The sequence below is a fragment of the Sinohyriopsis cumingii genome, unplaced genomic scaffold (genome assembly GCF_028554795.1).
Source record: "Sinohyriopsis cumingii isolate HCF-2022 unplaced genomic scaffold, ASM2855479v2 utg001176l, whole genome shotgun sequence".
NCBI classification, from domain to species: Eukaryota; Metazoa; Mollusca; class Bivalvia; order Unionida; family Unionidae; genus Sinohyriopsis; species Sinohyriopsis cumingii.
Window position 1 is genome coordinate 2,328,105 of NW_028315968.1, and position 26,568 is coordinate 2,354,672.

Consider the following 26,568-nt stretch of genomic DNA (forward strand, 5'->3'; position numbering starts at 1 on the left):
CTGGGAAATTCCAGGAAAGAACCACCGACCCTCGAGAAGCTACTGGCAAAATTTATCACATACCCACATTGGCCGAATCCGAGACTCGAACCTACGCAGACAGGGTATATGGTGTATGGTAGGTACATGGTATATGGTGTATGGTAGATACATGGTATGGTGTATGGTAGGTACATGGTATATGGTGTATGGTAGATACATGGTATGTTGTATGGTAGGTACATGGTATATGGTGTATGGTAGATACATGGTATATGGTGTATGATAGGTACATGGTATATGGTGTATGGTAGGTACATGGTATATGGTGTATGGTAGATACATGGTATGTTGTATGGTAGATACATGGTATATGGTGTATGGTAGGTACATGGTATGTTGTATGGTAGGTACATGGTATATGGTGTATGGTAGGTACATGGTATATGGTGTATGGTAGGTACATGGTATATGGTGTATGGTAGATACATGGTATGTTGTATGGTAGGTACATGGTATATGGTGTATGGTAGATACATGGTATGTTGTATGGTAGGTACATGGTATATGGTGTATGGTAGATACATGGTATGTTGTATGGTAGGTACATGGTATATGGTGTATGGTAGATACATGGTATATGGTGTATGGTAGATAAATGGTATGTTGTATGGTAGGTACATGGTATATGGTGCATGGTAGGTACATGGTATATGGTGTATGGTAGATACATGGTATATGTTGTATGGTAGGTACATGGTATATGGTGTATGGTAGGTACATGGTATATGGTGTATGGTAGATACATGGTATGTTGTATGGTAGGTACATTGTATATGGTGTATGGTAGATACATGGTATGTTGTATGGTAGGTACATGGTATATGGTGTATAGTAGGTACATGGTATATGGTGTATGGTAGGTACATGGTATATGGTGTATGGTAGATACATGGTATATGGTGTATGGTAGGTACATGGTATATGGTAGGTACATGGTATATGGTGTATGGTAGATACATGGTATGTTGTATGGTAGGTACATGGTATATGGTGTATGGTAGATACATGGTATGTTGTATGGTAGGTACATGGTATATGGTGCATAACACCATCGTACCTGTATATGGTACAAGACATTTGTAATAAATTTTGCATGTAACCATGCTGAGATGTCATCGCTATCTAACAAAGCCCACATCATGCCTCGATATAGCCAGTATGTTTGAAAACGTCAAATATATCCACGTCAATATCGACAGTCTGCTTGAAAACGTAAAATATATCCACGTAAAGCCTCGATATCGTCAGTCTGTTTGAAAACGTATGATATATCCACATCAAGCCTCGATATCGTCAGTCTGTTTCAAAACGTAAGATATATCCACGTCAGACCTCGATATCGTCAGTCTGTTTGAAAACGTAAGATATATCAACGTCATGCCCCGATATAGCAAGTCTGCTTGAAAACGTAAAATATATCCACGTCAAGCCTTGATATCGTCAGTCTGTTCGAAAACGTATGATATCTCCACGTCAAGCCTTGATGTAGCCAGTTTGCTTGAAAACGTATGACATCTCCACGTCAAGCCTTGATATCGTCAGTCTGCTTGAAAGCGTATGATATCTCCAGGTCAAGCATTGATATCGTCAGTCTCCTTGAAAACGTATACTATATCAACGTCATGCCCCGATGTAGCCAGTCTGCTTGAAAACGTAAAATATCTCCACGTCAAGCCTTGATATCGTCAGTCTGCTTGAAAGCGTATGATATCTCCACGTCAAGCCTTGATATCGTCAGTCTGCTTGAAAACGTATGATATCTCCACGTCAAGCCTTGATATCGTCAGTCTGCTTGAAAGCGTATGATATCTCCAGGTCAAGCATTGATATCGTCAGTCTACTTGAAAACGTAAAATATCTCCACGTCAAGCCTTGATATCGTCAGTCTGCTTGAAAACGTATACTATATCAACGTCATGCCCCGATGTAGCCAGTCTGCTTGAAAACGTAAAATATCTCCACGTCAAGCCTTGATGTAGCCAGTCTGCTTTATTCCATGTTTCCTGTTGTAGTTTTCAGATAATCTGCATGCACAATGTTAGCAGAGATTTTTTTTCTCCAAAAGATGAAACATTTCATGAAAGTGGGACCCAGAGTGGCATCAAATTATTAATGTGGAAAATATTGATAGTATGTTCCTTTGTAACTGCTTAAAATGTGTTGTTATGATATAAATTATTTCTCACGTGTCTTCGGGGCAACATGTATGACCCCTATAATAGGGTCAGTCAAAATAGATTATGTTTACATCCGAATAATACTTATCAAAGCTTTGTAAGAAGCTTATAGATCGGTGACAACTGCATCATGTGATGCAGAAAACTAGAAATTACAAGTTGATTTTGACAATATTTGCAAACAATGGGTATAATATGATTCTGTGCTGATTTCTTGAGATTCGTTATTATTTTCGTAACTATTTATTATTAAGACAATTAGGCTTCATATTCTCCCTCGTATGCACATTCATATTCGTTCTTGCGGCCTGTACAGACTGCATTTGCACATTTCATTTGCAGATAACAGTCTAGTGAATATAGGGTTAATGATGCGCCGCCTGGCGGACTGTTTACTTCAGGAGGATTCATTTTTAACCGACCCCTTGAGTAAATGTTGACATCATTAAGATCCAATCGGAACATCTTGAGCGTCTTCCATCGCATGCTCAAAAGACACCCCCAAAGATGCCAAGTCTCTCGGATTGCCCGGTAGTCTTTTTATCTTAGACCCCCTCTTTTGAGCTACTAATTTGCCAACAAAAACGCTCTGAAATAATTTTAAAAATCTGCCAAGTATAGGTATTTTCAGCATAAACAACAACCAACTTTTTTTACGACTATCGTAATCAGTCAAGTTGTTATCGACCTAACAGCTAATCATATTACGGCTTGTAACACACACACTGATTCATGTACTGTACATGCGTAAGTTGTTTTACTCATCAATATTTCACTATTGAGTAATATCTTGAGTATAACTGCTTGCAGGCAACCTGACAAGTATAAAACAGTTCTTGATCTGTTTGGAAATGTAATCATTTTGGTACCATGTTGAAACGTAGGCTAATTGATTCAAAGGAAAATTCGCCATCGGAAAAAAGAAACATGTTTGCAAGTTCAACCGTACACGGTTAGACGAAATTAAATAAGTCAAACGTAGTGAAAATGCATAAAGCGTTATGTACTGCACAACTTGCGATACATGCTTGAATATTACTAGTGGAGGAAAACGATCTTGAAAAGTATGGTGCAAATGAGAAATCATCGTATCAGTGTGTCACAAGCTTTTGAAGCACAGACATTGATTCGTGAGAAGGTTGTGACATTAATTTTATGAGATTAAGAGAATAACATAAGAAAATAAAGTTTAGTAACTATTATTCATTGCTGCTAATTTCCTAACTTTCGGTACGATGTGCACTTTTGCACTTAAGTTTGCGACAAAAATTATTGTTAGCCTAATCTCCATGATTCTGACAAAATCTCCCTGCTTGTGATCTCACTGATCACCCTGGTTTGCCCCAGAAAACATGGCATGTATGAAAACCACATTTATGAATAATTGCAGTTTTAAACTGCCCTGTTGATTTAAGACTCTATAACTTCAGAGTGAATATATGACATGTAATGACTAACAATAACACAACCAAAAGTCGAAACCGAATGAGTTTTGTTAAAAAAAATTCTTCATTTATATCGTTGCAAGAAAAGCATTAAATATTAGATGTGCAGGTATTTCAGTGATTGTTAAAAAAAAAAACGCATCATCTATTGTTATTTTATATACCGATTATGTTATAAGATTCTGTTTTTCGCACATTTAGCTGGAAGTTAGTCGGCCAAATGCTTAAACATTTGGGAAGTATGTATGTGATTATTATTTGCTCTCTTTTCCCGGTTAACTTTACATTGTCAGAATCGTGCAATATGTTACGATATTGCACTCGCGCGTAATTCATATTGAACTCGCATGAATAAAGGAACGACTTTCTATTTGTAAGCAAACAATGGATGCAGACGCCAGCACTTTTGATTTTTTTTATTTGTCTGTGGATGAAGTAAACTAACTGTTTGAGCCAAACGAAAGTTGAGATGCTAACGTTAACAATATGGATTAATTCATAGACTAAAAAAAAACTTTCTATGAAGAAGGCGACTGAACGCGATATCAGAAATGTGCAGCAATGGCTGTATGATAACTACTCTGTAAGCAAATCATGTACACCCATGTATTAGGCGCTTTACGTTTTGGTTGATTAATTTGTTTCTGAATGAACTAAAGCATATGTTTCGTGGACTGCCACATATGAGCTATTTGCCACATTCCGCGTTAATTTTTTGATGCATTGTTTCGGATTTAGGCGGGCGATAGACGCCATATTTTATAAAATTGCTGGGTTTTTACAAATGGCATACAAGTGACAAGGCATAAAATGTCTTCTTTAGCTGGTAATAAGATTGGCAAAAAATATACTTACAGTTTTATATCCTGAATTTCCTCAAAATATACTTTCTTAGTTCTGCAAATTCGAATTACATGAGCCATGTCATGGGTTCTCAAGCTTGATTATACATTTCGAAATTGTACTGTAATTTCAACTATATTCCAAGTGTAATTACATCCTCCTCACCTCACTCAAGATTAAATTAACATTATATTTCATAGAGTCTTTTTGATAATTGCAATTGAAAGACTTCATATTTTTCCAACATTATGATTTCAAACATTCAACGACAGAATAGAAACACACATGCAGATGTCAACACGCTGCTCCGTCGCCGCTGAAATCCGATGCACTTCATGTAGATTTGGTACTGATAGATCAAGTCCATAATCAAGAAATTTTATAGAAACGACGAAAAACACAAAATCTATTAATTCCAGATCAGATGGAAAGTTATTGCTATGTGCATTCATTCACACTATGACTCCAAATTTCAATTTTAAGTAGACCATAATGCCATTTTCTTTCGAAAGTTATGTCTAGCGAGCGGCTAAATTCAGATGTATCTGGGCGGAGTTATGTGCGCATTAATAATGTTGTTGTGTAATGATGAATCTGCGCTTGTAAATTTAGTTTGGAATACGGCATACATTCAGTTATTTTGTTTCTTGTAGTTTATTTTTGTTTATATTATTAAGCCTTAGGTAGAATAGAAAAATGAGCATTTACTAAAAAGGTTACTGCATTTGTATGGGGAAAGTACGAAGCCAAGGTCGTGCAGTGTTTCCATCCAAAAACCTCTTTCATATTTTCCCATACAAATGCATTAATATATAATTAGTATATGCTCATATATTTCTCCGTTAACTTTACATTGTCAGAATCGTTCAGCATTTTACGATATTGCACACCTTCATATTGCATTCACGTGCATAAAGGAACTACTTTATATTGTAAACAAACAATGGACGCAGACGCCAGCACTTTTCATTAGTAAACAAATACTGTACACTCGCGTAGTAGGCGCTTTACGTTTGGTTGATTAAATTTGTTTCTGAATGAAGTAAAGCAGCTGTTTCGTGGACTGCCACATACCGGCTGCTTTGGCACAAACCGCGTTAACTTTTTTGATACAATGTTTCTGATTTAGGCTAGCTATACAGTAGACGCAATAAAGGGTCCTTACAAATAACATACAAGTGACAAGGCATAAACTGTCTCCTTTAGCTGATAATAAGAATGGCAAAAAATATACTTAGTTTTACATCCTGAATTTCCTAAAATGTACTTTCTTTTTTCTGCAAATCCTAATTACATGAGCCATGTCATAGGTTCTCAATCTTGATTACACATTTCGAAATTGTACTGTAATTTCGAATATAAGTTGAATTACATCATCCTTACTGCACTCAAATGAAATAAGCATAGCGTCGTTTTGATAATTGCAATTGAAACACTTCATATTTCCCCCACATTATAATTTAAAACATTCATTGACGGAAACAGAAACACATTTGCAGATGTCAACACGCTGTTCCCTCTCTTCTTCAATCCGATGTATTTCATGTGGAATTATCACATATAAATCCAGTCCATAATCACGAAAGTTCGTAGAAAAGAAGAAGAAGAAAAATACCAAAATCTATTAATTCCAGATCAAATGGAAAAGTTGTTGCAATGCGCATTCATTCACAATATGGCTCCAAATTTCAATTTTAACTAGACACGCCATTTTCTTTCGAAGGTTATGTCGAGCGCGCGACTAAGTTCTGGGCGGAGTTATGTGCGCAGTAATAGTATTGTTGTTATGTAATGATAAATTTGCGCTTGTGTATTTAGTTTGGAATACGGGATACATTCAGTTACTTTGTTTCTTGTAGTGTATTTTGTTAATATAACTAAGCATTAGGTAGAATAAGAAAATGAGCGTATAAATAAAAAGGTTACAGCATTTGTATGGGAAAATATGAACTCGTTTTGTCGGATGGACATTCTGCACTCCCAAGGTTGTGCAGCATATACATCCGAAAAACTCGTTCATATTTTCCCATACAAATGCAGTAACTTATAATTATATCTGAGTATCTTTCAGAGAGTCAAGTTATTCTAATCGCATTGGAAAAGGCAATGATGTTTTGAATGCAATGATACCATTACGTCATTTAATGCATGACGTCACAATGACACAAGGAAAATATGCTATGAAATTTATCTTGCCACATTCTTCCTTTCTGATATAATGTTACTGCTTTTTAACTTAAAGGTTTCAAGAGACGTTCTTTGTATTCATCATTTAATTAATTTTGCTAAGTAAACGCCTATAGGGTCCCTGACCTTAGTTAGGACAGTACCACTGTCATAACGTTGTACATTATGTGATAAAATTCCACTTGCAAAAAATAAATATTAATCTATGATAATTCAGTTGGATTTATTTTGATTGTAGTTTCTAAAATCTCTTATTTTATCTCTGCTCAATCAAAATGTATCGTTTAAAATATATGAAGAAAAATACATAATTCATTGTCCGGATTTCGTGCTCATCAAATCTCGTTCTCTTTCAACATAGACGCCAGATAGACTTCTGTGAGGAGTATCCTTGCAGTTACGTAGCCGTCACAAAATACAAATTACGTCAAAATGTATCATATCTGGACTGAGTATGCATCAACCGAACTCTCGCATGGATCCATGAAATCTCCGACATAAAGTGTGTGATAGTCATTAATCGCTGTCACCGATAGATAAGACCCTTCGGTCAAACTTTGTACAAGCAAGACTAGGAATATTTATCGCTTTGTCAAAATTTATCTCGACAAACGTTCTGAGATCACTCATGTGAAAACATTATACTGTACACTTTAAAGGATCTCATCTCATTAAGCATCATTATTATACAGACGCTGATGCATGAGGTGTGTCTCTAACAGCCAATGACGTTTAAGGTAATATCGTCTAATTAGCCAATCAAATCACGTATACATATTAAGGGACTGCTTCATTCGGAAGTTACAAGACTACAATATTACGGATATCTCACGGAGTTAAGCGAAAGTTTAGTTGAACGAGATTAATCAGGGTATTCTAAACTTTCTTGTCAATCCTATTAATCATATCTTGAATGTAGGCTGATAACTGCCATTTGGACCACTTCGACCATTTTTGAAAAATGGATCAACAGAAAAGCTACGAAAGCATCTATTTTTTAATACGTAACTCCTTGGCCAATCCTACAGTCCAATCGTATAAATGGCTGATATGGTCCAAACAAATTACGGTTTATCTTTTTGAGGAGAGATTTCAGGCGAACGTAATGCCTGTTTTTTCTGCAAATTACCACACCGATATAGATCTGAGTCATATTTGCTTAAAAAATCTCTCACCCCCTCTGCACTTTTGTGCTTGTAATTGGAAAGTACCGAATACAATAAACGTTTTTGCAAGATATATGACAAGGTAAGACGCATGTCAGAAGTGCTCTTGTACAATTCCTTTTGATAAATCATAGATGTGTCTCTCTCTACCAGACTGTGGAAAATTGTCGCCAAATATGATGACTGTACCGTAAATCGAAACTCTGTAAGTCCATTGAATCGTGCATGATCCATGTAAAACTACTGGCGAGTTAACACGCACATAGCTTCAACAGTGTCCTACATCAAGTGGGCTTATATTTTCGCTGTCTTTGCCTCTGGCGTTTGTATTGTAGGTGATAAGTATTCATTTTGGACGACCATACTTCCCCCACTCCCGTGATATATGTCCATCACTTTATATTTCCTTTTATCTTCCTCCTCTAAGGATGATCTCAGGGGCTGCGCCTTGCTTGACTCTTGGCCTTAACATGCCGGAGTGACAAAAACCGCTAATCACCATCATGTTTATGGAGAAATATTGTCTGTCCAATGGTATGCTGACGACGCTTTTCTACGGTCATAAATGTGAACAAGCCAGGATGACCGCCAACAATACTATAAATAGAATCCCTGTTTCATTTTTTTAAGAATCATTCAGGATTATTATAAACTGTTATTTTCTGTTGTCTTTTTTCCAAATTATTTTGCTGTACGTCTGTCTATACAACAAAGTTAAGCAATGAAACTTCACATGCAAGGAGAATGATAAATTATCAGTCAGCATGAACGTAAAAACCAACGAAGACATAAAGCAAGTGAACAATTAAATGTAATTAAATTTAAAAATAAAAAACTCATTGCTTCTTTATAAAATGACAGAAACAGGAAAGGAAGACGAAGACATGCTTTGAATATACAATCTTCCAGCCAGTTGAAAGCAACAAATAACGCCATTTCGTTCTTAGTATAAGACAATTGCATTTTCCAATTAATTCGCTCGTAAAAAGTGTACTACAATTTCGCGTGACACGGGCAAGACACGGACGCGTAAATTAAAAACTTCGGAATTCAGTCTTTTTCCTTGTGTCTTCATACATTAATAGTCCCTCTTTGATTAATACTATAAACCCGATACAATAAATTTCTTTCAATCGACGAAAAGATTTATTTCTCTTTGAAAATGCTTTCTTACATCTTATCGGATAGTGTCTAGTATGTATCGAGGTAATCGAGGCGCGTTATCACTGGGCTTATAGAACAGCTCTGCCTGTGTGCGGTATGGATTCCTATGGCACATGCCTGTTGTATGGGTTCCTCTGGCACAGGGAAGTGAATAAAACGCTGGATCATTATGAATTAGTAATTATCGTCAAAGTTATTGACTCTTCTTATTCTCTCGTCTCTTTTTCCCTGCAAAGAATCACGCAACATCGTGATTGGAGAGGTTTCATTTTTCTTTTTCAACATTATCAAAGTGTGGATTTTGTTTGAACTTAAAAAGATGAACTCCTTGCTTGGCGTAGTCTGTTTTTGTAATGGGGCTGGTAAAAAGTTGGAGTTAGCTACCATATATAAATTTATTATTATTATTATTATTATTATTATTAAAATGATATCATTCTTGTTCGATAAACGATGCAGCCTAAATATAGTTCTGCATCCATAGTAAAAGGTTTAGGTGCTTCTTGCAAGAGTGGTCTTAAATGTTTTCATCCCTGTTACAATACTAACATAGGTATTCCAAAGAGTATGTGCGTGTGATTTGGATGTAGCTTTAACAAGCTTTCAGTCCTAGTGGTTATATCGTCCGCCTAGGATGCGGGAGGTCGTGGGTTCCAACCCCGGTCGAGAAATACATTATCAACGTGTGGACTAACAAAAATGATACTAACAGCTGCCTCGCTAGGCGCTCAGCATTAATAAGTCAGTGTTAGGACGGGTCGGCCTGACGTCAGGATAACGTCACTGGGTGGAACATCATGCTACATGTCTACGGCATGACGCCCCAGTGCTAGACATCACTTTCAACTGCTACACTGCAGACATCGCGGCTGCAGGTACCAGTTGCATGTTTTTGGCATGACTCGGCTGGGATTCCAACCCGCGACCTCCCGCATCTGAGGCGGACGTTTTAACCACTTGGCCACCGGAGCGGTCCATTCCAAAGAGTTTCCACTTGAACAAAAGAGCAGACTAGTAAGTAATTATATGTATTAGTGTATGTGATCGTCAGCACAAAATCACTGCACAAAATTTAAATTGGCAGAAGGAAATCTCAGAATCCGCTGTAAGCAAAGAATAATAGAACAGACAGGAAATCGCACCTGTCTTTCAAAATAAGAAACAACGCTGTTTTGTGGCTGAGACAGAAATATTGGATTTATGTCTTAGCGTTAATATAAACGCTACTAATGAGGTCACATACATACATTCCACAAGAAATTAGTAATTGCAATCAAATTGCAACACCGAATTTGCAGCTAAAACTTGTCCTGAGATTATAACATTTGATGATAGTTACGGTAGCAAAACATCCGCACATTTTGAGCCTAAAATTTAGGAGGAAAGAATAAACGCGAAAGCCCGTGTGTCCCGATACGTCACAGGAAAATTACAGTAAATCGTTAGAGGAAATAATGTTTTACAGATGACGCCGTTTTACCCATGTGTTTAAGGATGCAATGAATAATTTTAGTCGATTGCTACATTCCACGCATCGAATGATAAGCGGCAGTTTAAGACAAAGTAATGGCAAAAAGTAGCACTCAAGTTTCTTTTAGCCCTCGTGTCATCTTAAAACACAAAGGAATTGAAGGGATATCAATTCTGTAATTCTAGTATCAGATCAAGTATGGAATTTCTGTTATGCCAGTCTGGCCTAAATACCGTTTCCGCAAATCAATAGTTGACGATAATTGCAAAGTTGTAGCGTCAGCTAAGCAGGCAGTGCTACGTAGAAATTAATAATAAAACAGATGACAATGGATAAGGGAATGAATATGTTAATGGGAAATCTTTAATTATAAATAGTGCTAATAATGTCTCGGAGAATGGATTAGTAAATCCCTGGGGATGAATATGTTAATCCCTGGAGACGGATTAGTTAATCCCTGGGGATGGATTAGTTCATTTAATATGTCCTTCAAAATACAGAGCTGTATGAATACATGAGGAATGGACAACATGCTGTTTGGAAAATGCTACTGCTAGAGCGTGCTATTTTATTTTCCTCTGTTTTGAGAGAGAGAGAGAGAAGGATGATGACAGATACAAATAGAAACATGTTTCCAAGATCCTGTCCACCTGAGAAACTGCCCATTACAACTGAATAAATTAATTTGTAACCCAGGAGTTAATCCAACTAATGATACAATCACTTTATTCTATCCTACAATGATTTATATTCAAGCCATATTTAAAGTTACAACTCAGAAATATCAGTTATCTTTGTAACGAAGATTAGAATCAGATATTTGTTAAACTACTTTTTTTCATTTCAGAGCTTTAGCAAAGATGACAAGTATAGCGGCGATTAACGCTCCAGAGACATGCGAGAGTCTGATTGGTTTGGTTGAAAGACAGAAGAAAATTTGTTATCGGCATCTAGAGATGATGGAGAGCGTTAAGGAAGGTGCTAACATCGCGATAGAAGAATGTCAGCATCAGTTTAGGAATAGAAGATGGAACTGTAGTACAGTAGATCCAGTCAAATTATTTGGAAATGTTTTAAAATTAGGTAGGTACCATATCTATTAATTCTTTTCTAGCTTGCAAGAATTGTTGCAAAAATGGGAAACGTACTAAAACCAAATTTCTTCTGTTCGTCTTCACTCTGGTGTCAAGTTTTGAATGTATTGGAATTATTGTTGCTGTTTGTCTCATGGTTGTACCTCTTCTTTCATTTGTCGTTTGTTTGCTATCATTCCTCGTTGACTTTATTTTTTTAAAGAAAAAGGTCGAACAATATTGATCGACAGCCCTTTTGATGGATTACAAACTTCCTTTGGCTCAGCTAGGACTATGAGTTTGCAATTACTTGATATCTGACCATGTTTATATGTGTCAGGAAAAAGAAATAATTACTTTCATATAACAGTGACAGTATTATTTCATTATTCTCATTTATAACATTAACATGCACGAATGTCGTTTTAGTATGTCATGTATGGATTTCTTCTGCGTAATATTAACCATGTTCGGTCATGTACGGATGTCGTTTTAGTATGTCATGTATGGATTTCTTCTGCGTAATATTAACCATGTTCGGTCATGTACGGATGTCGTTTCGGTATTATTGAACCTATTCGGCCTTGTGTCACACTCAGGATGCCTGATCGATCATGTGTTTCTTTTTTTTTAAATTTTATACCCCAAAAAATTGTTTTCTTCTTATTGTGTACCATTTTCTTCATAATATTTCTTTAGTCTGTACCGAAAGAGTTCCCCTTCACAATCCGAAGATTTCACACTACTAGGCTATATCATATATTGTTGATGTAGATGAACGATTAAAAAAAAAAAACTTTATGCAGACGAATTCCATAAAATGTTGAGTTTAAGGTAAATATGTCTTGTCCAAAATCATACAATCAGACAAACAGCAGGTGCTAATTAATCAAGTGTCAGGATGATAAGGTCTCTCATTAACCTCGAAACGACTCTTCAGACCTTCCTTTGAGAGAACACTTGTTGTCATATCTTAAAATAGAGTCAGAAGCAGGAACAACTTGTACAACCACATCAAAATAAACAAAATATAAGCAATAACTACAGCAAGTACCAATATGTTACCATCGCTGTGAACACTGTTATCTCTACTATCATTACAACACCTCGAAATTTCTGCCATTACAATTAATACAACTACTACAACACCCACAGCCAAAACTACCTCATTCAGCAATACCTTTACATGCACAATTACTGATATTACTGCTAGTACCACTGTCAGAACCACAACAGCAGCAAAAAAAAAAGCAACAAAAAAAAAACAAAACACAACAACAACTTTTAATATTATTAACAATGTGCCTGCTAATGCTGAGCCATAGCAAAGGTTAGAAAGTTGTAGAAGCTTGGGATTTAAAAAGATGAAAGTATTTGTATGCAAGTCTTATATGAGCAAATTCAAATACATACATGTCATTCTTTGACAAATCTGTTTCCGGAATAAATCTACGATTTTAATATATCTAATTATAAACTGAGTATAATGATATCTGCATAGTTTGCCTATCTATATTTTGAAAACCTAGTACATAAATATTTAAGAAGAAAATGTTTAATTAGAAAGCATGATATGTAATTACACAACCCGTACAGAACAGCGGCATATTAATTATCTCCAGTGTGTTTACATTTACGTCCTCCCTTCCTCCGTCGAGATGCGTCTGACCCATGACCTGCTAAATTCTTTAAAAAGCGATTAGTATCTATTGCATTTGACTATGCAATCAAAGATGGTCGATCCGGCGGAATGTAAAACACAACGCCTACTTACTCAATGTTGAAATAAAGAAATAGTGCCACGCATAACGAGACTTTAAAAGGCTCGAAGTCGTTATAAACTTTAAACAATTAGCAGATTCGTGAACTCCTGCCCCAGGGACCGTTCATTATCTTCAGGAATTTATATTGCTTATTTAATCGTAGTTGTCTGCTGACATGATGAGAAAGAAAGAGTGAGATAGATATATATATATATATATATAGAGAGAGAGAGAGTTCTTACTTAAATTTTTATACATTTTTATTTACTCACCAACCTGCAAAGATACCTTTCTATCTATCAACCGTGCTACCTAGATCCAAGCATACATCACGCGTACAATATAGTAGGGCAAACTTGGTTGCCATCATTCTTTATCCTATCTGACACAGAATACGTCAACATCATACAAATTCTATACAGGTTCAAGAGATCAAATTAATTTTGTTGGACTAGTGGCACAATTCGGATGGTGCCCTGGGGATGGGTTTTGTCAACATATTAGAAGCAACAATGTTATATTGAGAAATTTGATCCTAAGGATCATAAAAGTCTTGGGTCTAAAAAATAAGGGCGAAATGAAGGTCACAGGTAATTGAATTTGGTCAAATACTTATTCCACGTAAGTATAGCTCATGCCATTCATATAATTGCCATTAACTCAAATAAAACCAAAGGTGGGGGCCCCGAGTGGCCGAGTGGCCGAGTGGTCTAAAGCTCTCTCCGTTATGGATCACTGCCATCTCACCTCTTTCTGCGTGGGTTCGAGTCTCAGATTCAGCCAATGTGGGTATGTAAGAAAGCTTGCCAGTAGCTTCTCGTGGGTCGGTGGTTCTTTCTGAGGGTTTTCCCGGGTTCTTCCTCCACCATTAATACTGGCCGCCATGTATAGCCTATCGTGTGCTGAAAAATGTTGTTAAACCCTACAACAACAACAACAACAACAACAATAAAACCAAAGGTGTCCAAATAACTGTCGTGGGACCTGCTTTCAGACATTTTTTTTAAACATTAGCATGCAGAATGATTACCATATATATCCATAAAACTACCTTCAACTTTATGAAGTTAACAGATTTGCACTTAGTAAGATTTTGCTATCAGCATGAACGGTTATTTAAAATAACTGATGCTGATTTGGTGTTTTTAAAAATGGTGTGTAAACAATGCTAGCACGGGAAGAATATAAACCATGGTTCCAATTCATTCAGCAGTGGACAAAACTACGTTTGTTAAACAGGGTGCAGTGTTGTGTAGCCGAAGAAACAAATCGAAATAATCACATTTGGGAAATATGATGCAATACGTTAGGATACCATGGTGAGTGAGAAATATTCCATTAAAGGTTATCGTTTTAATTGTCTCATTGTTTCTGTCGTGGTTGCTTCAATTATAAGTTATCATTGTAATTGTCTCAATATTATTGTTATGCATGGTGGCTTCCATTAAAGGTTATCATTGTAATTGTCTCATTGTTGCTGTCGTGGTGGCTTCCATTAAAGGTTATCATTGTAATTGTCTCATTGTTGCTGTCATGGTGGCTTCCATTAAAAGTTATCATTGTAATTGTCTCATTGTTGCTGTTATGGTGGCTTCTATTAAAGGTTATCATTGTAAATGTCTCATTGTTGCTGTCGTGGTGGCTTCCATTAAAGGTTATCATTGTAATTGTCTCATTATTGCTGTCGTGGTGACGGGTATATTAACGATCCTAAGGGTGGATAAAGGTGTACTCTTGATGTAAAAGAGACGTTGTTTACTGATATATTGTAACAAAAGTCAGTCTCTCTCTCACACACACACACGCACACACAGACACCTTCTCACCCCCTCTCTCGCTCTACCACTATCACTATCTCACACTCCCTCTCTCTTGCTCTATTTCTCAGACACACACATACACACACGCAAACTCTTTCATTCTCTCTCCTTCTCTCTCTCTCATTCTCTCTCACACACTCTCACTCACTCACCCTCCTCTCTTGTATTAACATCAGCAACTGACGATGAATAACTGTTTTCAATATTTGTGTAAATCATATTTAGCTTGTTTATTTCTTTATTTCCTAATTTTTTCTTTCGTTTTAAGTCATTTGACGTATTCTGGTTTTAATATTAAATATGGATGTTAGGTTGTTGGGATGCTATCTAACGACGTTCAACATTAGTGGCAGGTAGAAAGGGTTTCAGTCATTGCCACCCTTAGGTGACAACCAGATTTATGAGAAGTATGGTTTGTTGCCATTTTTATTTAACAGTAGCTCGAAGTAGTTTATCGAATTCGAACAAATTCTGCGGTGAATATTTTTACTTAAAGACGGTTAATAACAATCTTAACATCATATAACTGGTTATAAAGTATACAGTATAGGTTGTTAACTGTGTATCGAAAGATATTTGGCCGGACGTATGACTCTGTAGTTACATCCGATACTTAAATAATACATATTTTTCTCTTTTTATGGCACTAGCACTTTATATACAAAAAGGATATTCGGACATAGAGATAGTTTTAATCGTTATAGACAGTGGGCGTATGGAAATGTTAGAACACGTTTCGTGTAGTAATTGTCCTCGCACTATACATTGTTTACAATAGATCGGATGTCTGATTATCGAATGCTGATGATTTCCAGATAACTGATTCAAAGCATACCTGCTATCTTAGATTAAGGCACCTTCTGGAGGTGGTAAGTTTTAAATCCTCTCTATCACACTGAAAATAATTAAAAGTTGACATTTGCCGTTGATGGTAGTTTGAGAAAGTGCTACGTTCAGACGATAAAATAAGGAGACAAAAAACAATCGGACATCATGTCTACTGACATGTCACCTGTATCTTTCACAGTTATGCATCATGTCTACTGACATGTCACCTACAATTTTCACAGTTGGACATCATGTATATTGACGTGTCACCTGTAACTGTCACAATTGGGCATTATGTCTATTGAAGTATCACCTATAACTTTCACAAGTTATTATGATGTAGCATCAAGAATTTAGTTTCCAATCAAAGCTATGCCACTGGTTGAAAACATTAAACCCTGAATCAATGACAGTCTTCAATGCTATTATTTACCTTGACAGGAACACATGGCATGTCAGTAAGAACTCTGCACTATCGCCACTAATTAAAAGCCTCTGCTATCGGGTGATTTACATTCCAGTTTTGATATTACCGCTACGCCGACCAGCTCCGAGGGTACATCTCTGTGTTAAGAATAGCGAAATATTTTCTCGTTACTTTGTTTACTTGCATAACTTGTTAAGGTTTATCTAATATATGCCTCGCCTTTAATGAAACTAAGTAAACTTCTTCGCCACAAATGTGCTAATATGTGTTTTTGCAAAGCATAAAATTTCCCTTCCTTAATGGAGCACTTCCGTTGTCAAATCTTCAGTTTTGTAAGTGCGTGGCTTTGCATGTTCGTTTTCTTCTGTTTTGGAGGTACGTAAATTGTGCATGAAGTCCGCATTCCCACAATGCTTGAAATAGAAGTGATTCGTTTTGAAAGAAAAACAAAAGGACACTAGAAGGTAGGCCGTTTGGTCAGTAAGGCGTTTCCACCTCACTACCAAAAACGCGATTAAAAATAACCAGACTGACAGCTGCTCTGCTCTTGACCCTCTCATTCAAAACAATGTATGTGTGTAGTACAACCGGTATCGGTCAGAAACCACATAGACGTTAATGAAGTACTTCATGCAAATCTAAAGACTTTGGCTGCAAAATATGTTCGAAATCTAAAATTGCCTTAAAAAAAATACCTTCTGGTTGTATGCTTGTTTCTCGTTCAAATACAGTCTGAAATCTATTTTACGAGTTGATTTAACGGTCAGTTTTTGCTTTTACACACACACACACACACACACACACACACACACACACACACACACACATATATATATATATATATATATATATATATATATATATATATATATATATATATATATATATATATATATATATATATATCTTTGTGTGTGTGTGTGTGTGTGTGTGTGTGTGTGTGTATTATTTAGTGGCACTGCACTATTAGTAGTTTGATATTTGTTTAGATTTTCGGGAGACCTGCTTCTTTCTTTTTACAAAGTAAATGAAAACAAAACCATGAATGGGTGCTTTACGTGGATTGTAATCAGAAAACATATACAGTGCGTTTCTTTCGTTGAAATACATAGAAATTGAACAATATGCATGGAACATTAGATACCAACGATATAATTTAATGGTAATTATGACTACGTTGATCAGATTTGTGATAACTTTGGTAGCACAAAACAGTCTCGTTTGATTGGCCATATGGTAAATTATTTTAAGAGACGCCATGTTTGTCCTATTAAACACGCATGATTTTCAAGTTGTATGTAGCGGTTGCTATTGTTGGTGTGGTATTATGAGGTTGTACCTTCTTACAAGGTGTCCGCTTTATTTGGCTATCGTTATCTAGATGGTGATCGCCCACGATATTGTTGCCCGGATCGAGTAAATAGTAAAATAAAGTATGAAACTTATAGATGGAATAAATTGAGGTCTGAATAGATATATAAAACAGAATGACACGAGCCGCCGTACATGGAAAAACAAAAAATTAATCAATTACATAAACAACTGTGATAATACAATACATTAGGAAGATACACTTCCTTTTGGAAAAAATCCTTCACCGAATTTCAAACACAAATATATTTACATGAAAACCCCATCTGTTCTAAATGATAGAATTAGATTATCATATAATCGAATGAACGATCGAAGTCATTGCCTTGTACAACTTCATAACCTGCTTATTCCAGTCCACTCCAACATCACTGTGGTGGTTCATCCAGGTCCTTTCGCTTTTTCCCTTTTCCGACCTCCCTACTGCATCGCCTTTTTTCGGCCCTCAAGCTTTGTGTGGGTAGATGTATGCGTAAGTAGATACTTCAGTGGATACGTCCGTGGATGTGTCCGTGGAGCTATTTCCCCTTTCAAAATAAACAGAAGCAAACTCAATGTTCTGTCAGTTGTCCTACTGGGAACAGATCATTACTCCACTCTCGTTATGTCAGCTATCGTTCTATCGAAATTCGAACAGACCAAAGGCTATCTGGTCAAGCTAAACATGGCATACCATACACAAACCTAGTTTCACAAGATTAATGTACTACTTCCTAATGGCTATGTCATCACTGATTCCCATTAAAATTACACTAGACATAACGGTTCTGTTCTCGTCTCAGTTACACAAATGAATGAATGAAATTCGTGACATGCCTTAACTACGTTATTTTCAGCGAATACACACATTCAAGTCTTTATCATACGCGAACTGCGAATTCACACGGATTCTCTTAACTCATATCAACTAATAGTAATGCATGAAATTCATAGATTCCTATAACAATCAAGACAACAAATTCAAACAATTCGTCAAACTTATATAAAAAGCATTGTACGGATTCAGATACATGAACTCAACACAGTTGCACTCATATCAAGAAAATCGATCAACGGATTTTAAAAAAATTAATGCAAATAGAAACAGTGAAATTCAAGCAAATCATTATATTGGTATCAACGAACTACATGAAATTAAGGCAAATGCCTTATGGTTTCAAGCTTTGTTCACTTCTACCACCAAAATTGTGTCCGTTGACTTTCCAGACATCCGGTCCCTTTGACCAATGTTTTACGAGAGAATTTCTACCAAATTTAGTATCAGAGTCCCTTGTATATTCACTCTTGCAGGAAAATTGTAGACTGACTAGATTTCTTTCGATGAGGGCACTTTAACCCCAAGTAATTTTCGTGTGGGAACCCCGCTCCTTATTTAGTATAACCAATTAGGATTAAATATATTTATCGCCTTTTATAACAGGCGCCAAAAGTGTGGTCAGCATGACTTATAGAACTCCAAACAACAGATCTGGAAAAACTCAGCTTCTGACAGTTCCGATATAAAATCGTAGTTAACCGACCCTTTCTAGTCGTCAAACGGTTATGTAAACGAAGCCTTAATTATGAATCACTTTCTCTCCCGACATAGACATTAGAAATCATTGCAGTCTAGTGATTTAACAAGCACCTGTGCCCATAAATCTAATTAATTGTTCTCTGGCCCCAAGTTAATGTGTTCTCAATAGATCGACCGAAATTGCATCCTTACATTGAATACATCACACCAATCGTTGTATAGATTCGATTTCTCCATTCGCTGACAAGATTTGGAAATGTGCACCCTTTCAATGGTCATAGAGCGTTATTTTCATAGCAGACTGCTTCAAAGGCGAGATGGTACATACCCAGCCGCGGTAGCTATCATGGCTGGCATGAGTGTTGAAGCATGGTCCACATATATTCTGAATTAAATCGATTTGCCTCCACTGACTATGAAGCTTCCAACTTTACAGTCTAAACGTTTGGGGCTTATTTCCATGCAGAGAAACCGTAACGTAACGTTAACGTAAAACTTAAGCAAACATTTTATCTAACCTTAATCTCGCCTTGGATACGATGAGGGTGAGTATGTGAGTGCACATAGATTAGAAGCAAACTTCATTAAGTATTAATCGAGGTCTCCGGACTATACTGCAGTAATATATGCAAAGACCAAACCTATCACCTGAAGCGCACATATACATATTATATATGTACCAAATTTAATATTCTTTTTATTATGGACGTAGCAAATCTTTAATAAATAACGCAACTCTCTTAATAACAAAAGCATTTTGTATGTTGTCACTTTCTCTAAGATATTGATAATTTGTATAAGTGAAAAATACATGTTATTCGTCTTTTACAAGCGACAAATTACTACGATAACAATTAAACAAACGATATGCAGCACTACGGTACTGCGTTGTAGTTGTACGTACTTCCGAAAGAAAGCGGGGACAGTTGTAAGATGAAGTTGTTTCCATGTTCAACATGCATTGCGGAGAGAATGCTGGCATACCTCTATGCTACTTTCATGTTCTGTGACTTATTATATATATATATATATATATATATATATATATATATATATATATATATATATATATATATATATATATATATATATATATATATATATATATATATATATATATGATACTTATTCACAGCCAACAAATCTAACAAAATGCTCTCATGTGTACGACAAATGTGCTTAAACTTATACAAAGTACACTAACCTTACCAGTTATTAAAATAGGAAAAACAATGTTGCCAGATTAGGTAATAGCAGCTTCTGAAAGTGCAATAACTGAATTTCAAATCTATTTTGAAAAAGGGAAAAATATATAGGCTCGTTTTTCTTCTTCTTTGCTTTAAATTTTACTATTAAGTCCAGGTATTGAAAATATCTGAGATGAGCTAGTAGTTTTTGATAGATGCACAGCCCACTACCTTCCCGGTGGTATTACAGAAACATTCTATTATGTGTATAGACCGCTCCAGTGGCCTAGTGTTTAAAGCGTCCGCCCCGGATGCGGTATCTCCTGGGTACGAACCCCAGCCCAGTCATACCAAAGACTTCTAAAAATGGTACTAAGAGCTGCCTCGCTCTGGGCTCAGCATTAAGAGGTTAGTGTTATGACTTTTCGGCCTGGTGTCAGAATAGTGTGACTGCTACATGTCTATGGTATGATACCCCAGTGCTAGACATCACTTTAAATTGTCACAGTGCACAAATCTAAATCACACACATCAATATAGTATGTGTATATCTTAATGCAATGCTATCGCTGTATCAGCTAAATTAGATACATCATCAGCAAAATAACAGTGCAAAAAAAAATCAGAAGCATTTCTGATATACAAATAATTCCATCAGCAACCAAATCAAATTCTTAATAAAGAAAGAAATAATAGTGGACTCAAAACGCATCCTTGTATAGTCCCTAGCGTACTATCAAAGGATTTGGATAAACCTTCGCTTAATTTTACACATGACCGAAACTTAGAGTACAGTGAATTTAAAATGGTTAAAAAATTCCGTATTGAATCTTTATGAAGCAAGACACTTCAACAATTCAACTTGCTGGATCTTGTCCAAACCTCTGCATGCAACATAGTTTAACCTCTCTCTTTTTTATCTATATTTCTATATGACAGATTGTAGAGTGAAATATATTATCTGTCGTAAAACACTCACGCCCAAGCTCAGTTTGTGCTTCGTCAATAATGCAATTACTTTCAGTCCATTTATAAAAAAAACTTTTATTTCAAACAGACGGTCGTCACATATCATTAATCACAGATATACCCCTAAAATGGTGTAAAGAGCCTTTGTATGTAATAGCCATATAATACCGCCCCACCACCACCACCCACGAATGTTGAAAATTACCAGCATTGAAAAGTCAGTTCCTATCCCATGTGGACCGCAGGCTTTTCCAGATTTAAGTCTTGGTGTACTGTGTAAGGTTTATGTATGAAACATGGATTCCTTTAGAATTTATAAATCTGCATAACTTGTATGCTCCTTCTCATTACCATCATCAACCGCTTCTTCTAGGTTCGTAAAATAATCATACCACCATAAGTCAGATATGTTTAATTTGCTAATATAAACTCAATTAAAACAGGATCTAAGCGTTCTTCAAAGCTTTTGTGCGTTGTCTCTAACAGAAACGAGTACGTTACTCAAATTCTGTGAATAGTTTTCTTTTTTTTTTGCGCACTAATGCAACTCAAGGTTCACTGGAGAACTTGTTTGCACTATAAATGCGCAATAACTTTTTTATTAGTTTTACTAATTGCACAATCGGTCGTTATTTTTCAGTTTCAAATGATTTGGGGAATAGTACTATACAGAGAAACCTTAATATAATCATTGATCTTGCCTTGGATATGAAGAGAGATAGGGTACGGGTACGTGGGGATTAGAGGGCAATACCTTCTGATTCTCTTGTTTGGAACTTACAACCGTAAAGAAAGTCTTAACTCAGACTTAACGATATTTTCCGATGACGCTACACAGTTAGGGTTGTTGTGCTTTGCACTTTAAGCGCATCATTCTTTATTCCAAACCATTAGGAAGACAGTAATCCATCTCAAAATATAAGACCTATTATGATGAAGAAAGAAAACAGAAGCCTTGAGTGTCAAATGATTTTAAATTAGCTTGTCATTGCACCATGGAGGACGGGTCCGGGTGCATATATTTGAAAGAACAATTGTTATTGGCAGATTCAACAAAATACGTATGGCAACCATCCAATAGTTAATAACTTATGACCAAACCGAATCTGCATGACTCATACACCTATAACATGCTATACCTTTTGCTACAATTCCTTATGAAAGTTATGAGGAAAAGGCTGACACAGAATGAGAAAGTATCGTCGCACGATATTTTTGTCACTGCATTTGTTGCGTAAAATATTCAAACGAGTAAATACGGTACCAAAACAAGATGTCTAAACTGAATGGAAGCACAAACCGCCTTCCAGTGGTCCAAATAACTGTAGTAATCGGGGTAAGACTCCATCACTACCACCCCCGGGATATATTCAGCGACTACTTGATTTGATCATGTTGTTGTTGGTCTGAGGTTTAACATTGGGCGAATCCAAGACTCGAACCCATGCAGACAGAGTTGAGATGGCAGTGATCCGTGACGGAGAGCGCTTTAGATCACTGGGCCACTCGGGGCCCCATTTGAGCCTGTTACCAATTGTATATTATTCACTGATGTGTAATATTCAGTAGCGTATTTTATGTTTTCCTCTGGCAGACTTCATAAAATAAAATCTGTATTTCGAAGAAAGAAATTTTGGTATTAATTGTAGATGTAAGAATATTCCAAGAAATAATTTAATTGCTTTTCCATTAAAATATTTCAATAATAATTCAGCACTTAATTTCGCCAGGGAATAGAACATGACAATATGATAACTAGTCGTGGTTAACCAGCGAGCGCGTGTGTGCGCGTGTGTGTTTGATTTTGATTTTTAACGTAGCTTTAACAATATTTCAGTCATATCACTACGCTGTCTGCAGTGTGGCAGTTTATGGTGTCTAGCACTGGGGCATAATGCCGCAGTCATGTAGCATGATGTCCCACCCAGTCACATTATCTTGACACCAGGCCGACCAGTCCTAACACTAATCTTTTAATACTGAGCGCCAAGCGAGGCAGCTGTTAGTACCATTTTTGTAAGTCACTGGTATGACTCGACCGGGGTTTCGAACCTCCCGCATCCGAGGCGTACGCTCTAAAACTAGGCTCCCGGAGCGGTCGGTTAAACCGTATAAATGATATTCTACAGGTGCAAGCAAAATACGTTAGCCAAGACAGGTGTCGTCTGGACAAAAATTGGACCATATTTGTTTCCAAATACGTATTAGCTAACCCATGATAGCCTTTAGAGACACTGGGTTTATTTACGTTTTGCATCAACTGGTTTACTAAATAATGCCAGCAATTAATTCATGTTGTGATAGAGCGTGTTCTTAACTATTTGATACACATAAACAAATGCAGTAGAGCGCGTGTGTGTTTTAAATATCAATAATTACGACTGCTTATCAGATAAGAAACAAACAAAATAATAACGTGATGTCAATCCCTATTCAGTCTACTACGAAACATGTTTACACTACACATTTGCAAGTGTCAAGGTGCTGGTACACGGAATCAGGGCGGATAGCTGCTAACACTTGCAGCAATAGTTCGATGCCTGGTTAGAATGAATGTACTACTACTTTAATTTTTTTCTCCATCTTGAAATAAAATATCAAGCGTTTATATTTGTACGGTGGTATAATAGAGTACACAAGTTGGCGGCACAATATCCGATCCACTCTAGATTATAATTGGTAGATTTATCAAAATATCATAATGGCTTTATGGCTTTCTTTGATGTGTGCTGATGCAGCTGCCATCGCAACTACCAATCACAGATGTATACTTTTGCAACTGGCTTTAATTACTCAAAGATATTGACGACTTAGCTTCACGAACAGTTATTTAGTTCACATAACTGCCATTGAATTACAAGTTTTTACGAAGGCACTCAGTGTGAATATCTTGCAGTAATAGATCCAAGGACACGGTTATTGATTACTCGTCACGTACAAAAACGAAACATGAAGCCGGCGTAAATTGATGGTCTTTCTTTTAAAATGATGAGTATATTGTATTGTTTTAGATAAGAGAAAGAACGTGATATTACGTTAAGAAAGCAAAGTGAAAATACCTTCCATAATGTATGGAAACAATGAATATAACAGGGTCAACTTCATTCCTTGAATCACCAACATGTCAATGTCACACAGTTTATTCAGTTCTTATATAACATTCAGCCGTATATCATTATAGCTATTTTAATACGAGAAGTACTACATCTGTATTTTGACGATTGTATGCATACTCCTATTTGTGTTGTTATGGAATAACATACAGTGCTTTTTTATTTTCCCGACATTTACTCTAGCTTTGAAAACAAATATAAGTCACATTAGATTACGTTTTAAACAAAATTAATAGCATACAGTCTCATTATAAATATATATAATGATAGAAAAAAATGTATATTGATAATGCTGTGCATGACAGTATGACAGTGAAGGTAATACACTATAGTTATTCTTTGGTAATGTCATGCGCAACAGTAAAATTTATACACTGCTGTAGTTATTTGTTTGTAATGTCATGCACTACATTACAAGTTATACACTGCTGTAGTTATTTATTTGTAATGTTATGCAAATTTTTTTTTATTGGTGTTGTCACGCATGACAGTAAAAGTCATACACTGAAGTTATTTATCAGCAATGTTATACATGACAGAAAAAAACAGTTATATTTCCTACTTTTCTAAATGTAGTTATGCTAAGAGTCTTACATAAAGTGGTGATGTGAATGACGAATTTAAAAAAATAGAAACAAAACGAAACAAATGTTAAAATAATTACTTTGGTACTGTGCAACAGATGAAAACATTCTTACTTTTCACATATATTTTACGAGCAACAATTAAAAAGATCAAGGAATTCCATGAATCTCCTGCCTGCTAGAAAATTGCTATTGATGATAAAACATGGCTGTTTGAGCCAAATAAAAACCTAGAGGTACACCCTTGATTGTTGTAATGCAGGGAAATACATATTCAAGTGAAGATTCTTTATAAGATAATTCTCTTTAAAAATTGCAATCTTACCTGTGCATTTATTTTTCATTAAGAAATTGTAAATATGAAATCGCGGTTTATGTTTTTAATATAAATACATAACATTAGTTACGTGTAGATTTATCGTGATTCAGAGAAGATAAATGGGCGCCACTCGCGTTCACCAACTTGTGAACGTTTTAAAAAGAATTAAATCCATCATCACGCACTCCCAAATTCGTGGTATGATGATATCTTCTATTCCGTTTTAGGTAGATGGTTATATGATTATGAAAATGTATCATAAAAATAGATCATGCACGTTATTGACAGATACGCTCTTGATACTGCATATTACCACGTACAATGGTCTATTTACAAAAATGAAAGTAAGTATAGTTTTCGACACAAAGATGTAATTGGTTCAAGTTTTAGGACGTGCTACTTTTTAATTGTGTTTAGAATGAAACAGGAACACTTAAAAGCACAATTTCTGTTTGTTTCAGGAACGCGGGAAGCGGCATTTGTGCATTCCATTTCCTCAGCGGGAGTTGCGCATGCATTAACCCGCGCGTGCAGCAGTGGGGATTTAGAAAAGTGTGGGTGTGATAGGACAGTTCGGGGCCGCAGTGCGGAGGGATTCGAATGGTCAGGTTGTTCGGATAATATCGCCTTTGGAACTGCATTCTCTAGAACATTCGTGGACGCTAGAGAGAGAAGGAAAAAGACAAAAAATATTGATCGTATACTCATGAATCTACATAATAACGAAGCGGGAAGACGGGTAAGTGTTTCACCTTAATGTCATTTGAATGCTGATAGGTGTTAGCAAACAACAAGATTGTTGTACCCGATAAGCCAAACAAATTAAAGAGAACAGTTATTGGCTCGGTGTCTGAAAATAGCTGTCAAACAGCAGACAATATATATCCTGATCTGACGTTCCATTATGCGCCTTCGGATCTGGGTTCATGCAGTTTGTTATTAGCAATAAGTAAAACAAGCATAGCACCTGATCTACCGACGCATTATGCGACAATAGATCATGCTGTGTCTGGTTTGCAGTTGGACTCCACGTATAAGCGAGTAGTGTCGGTATTCAGATGAGCCTCATGTCACATTTATGGATCCGATCCGAGAGAATGTGT

The 26,568-nt window shown here is 36.2% G+C and overlaps 1 protein-coding gene across 1 annotated transcript in view; it reads left to right on the forward strand.

Annotated features, from left to right (window-relative positions):
* LOC149772770 (protein Wnt-4-like) overlaps window positions 1-26,568 on the forward strand; it is a 71,171-nt gene that overhangs the window by 18,085 nt on the left and 26,518 nt on the right. The window contains exons 2-3 of the mRNA XM_089947312.1: window positions 11,343-11,578; window positions 25,927-26,204. Coding sequence (XP_089803438.1) covers window positions 11,343-11,578; window positions 25,927-26,204 — 514 coding nt within the window. The remainder of the gene's footprint in view (window positions 1-11,342; window positions 11,579-25,926; window positions 26,205-26,568) is intronic.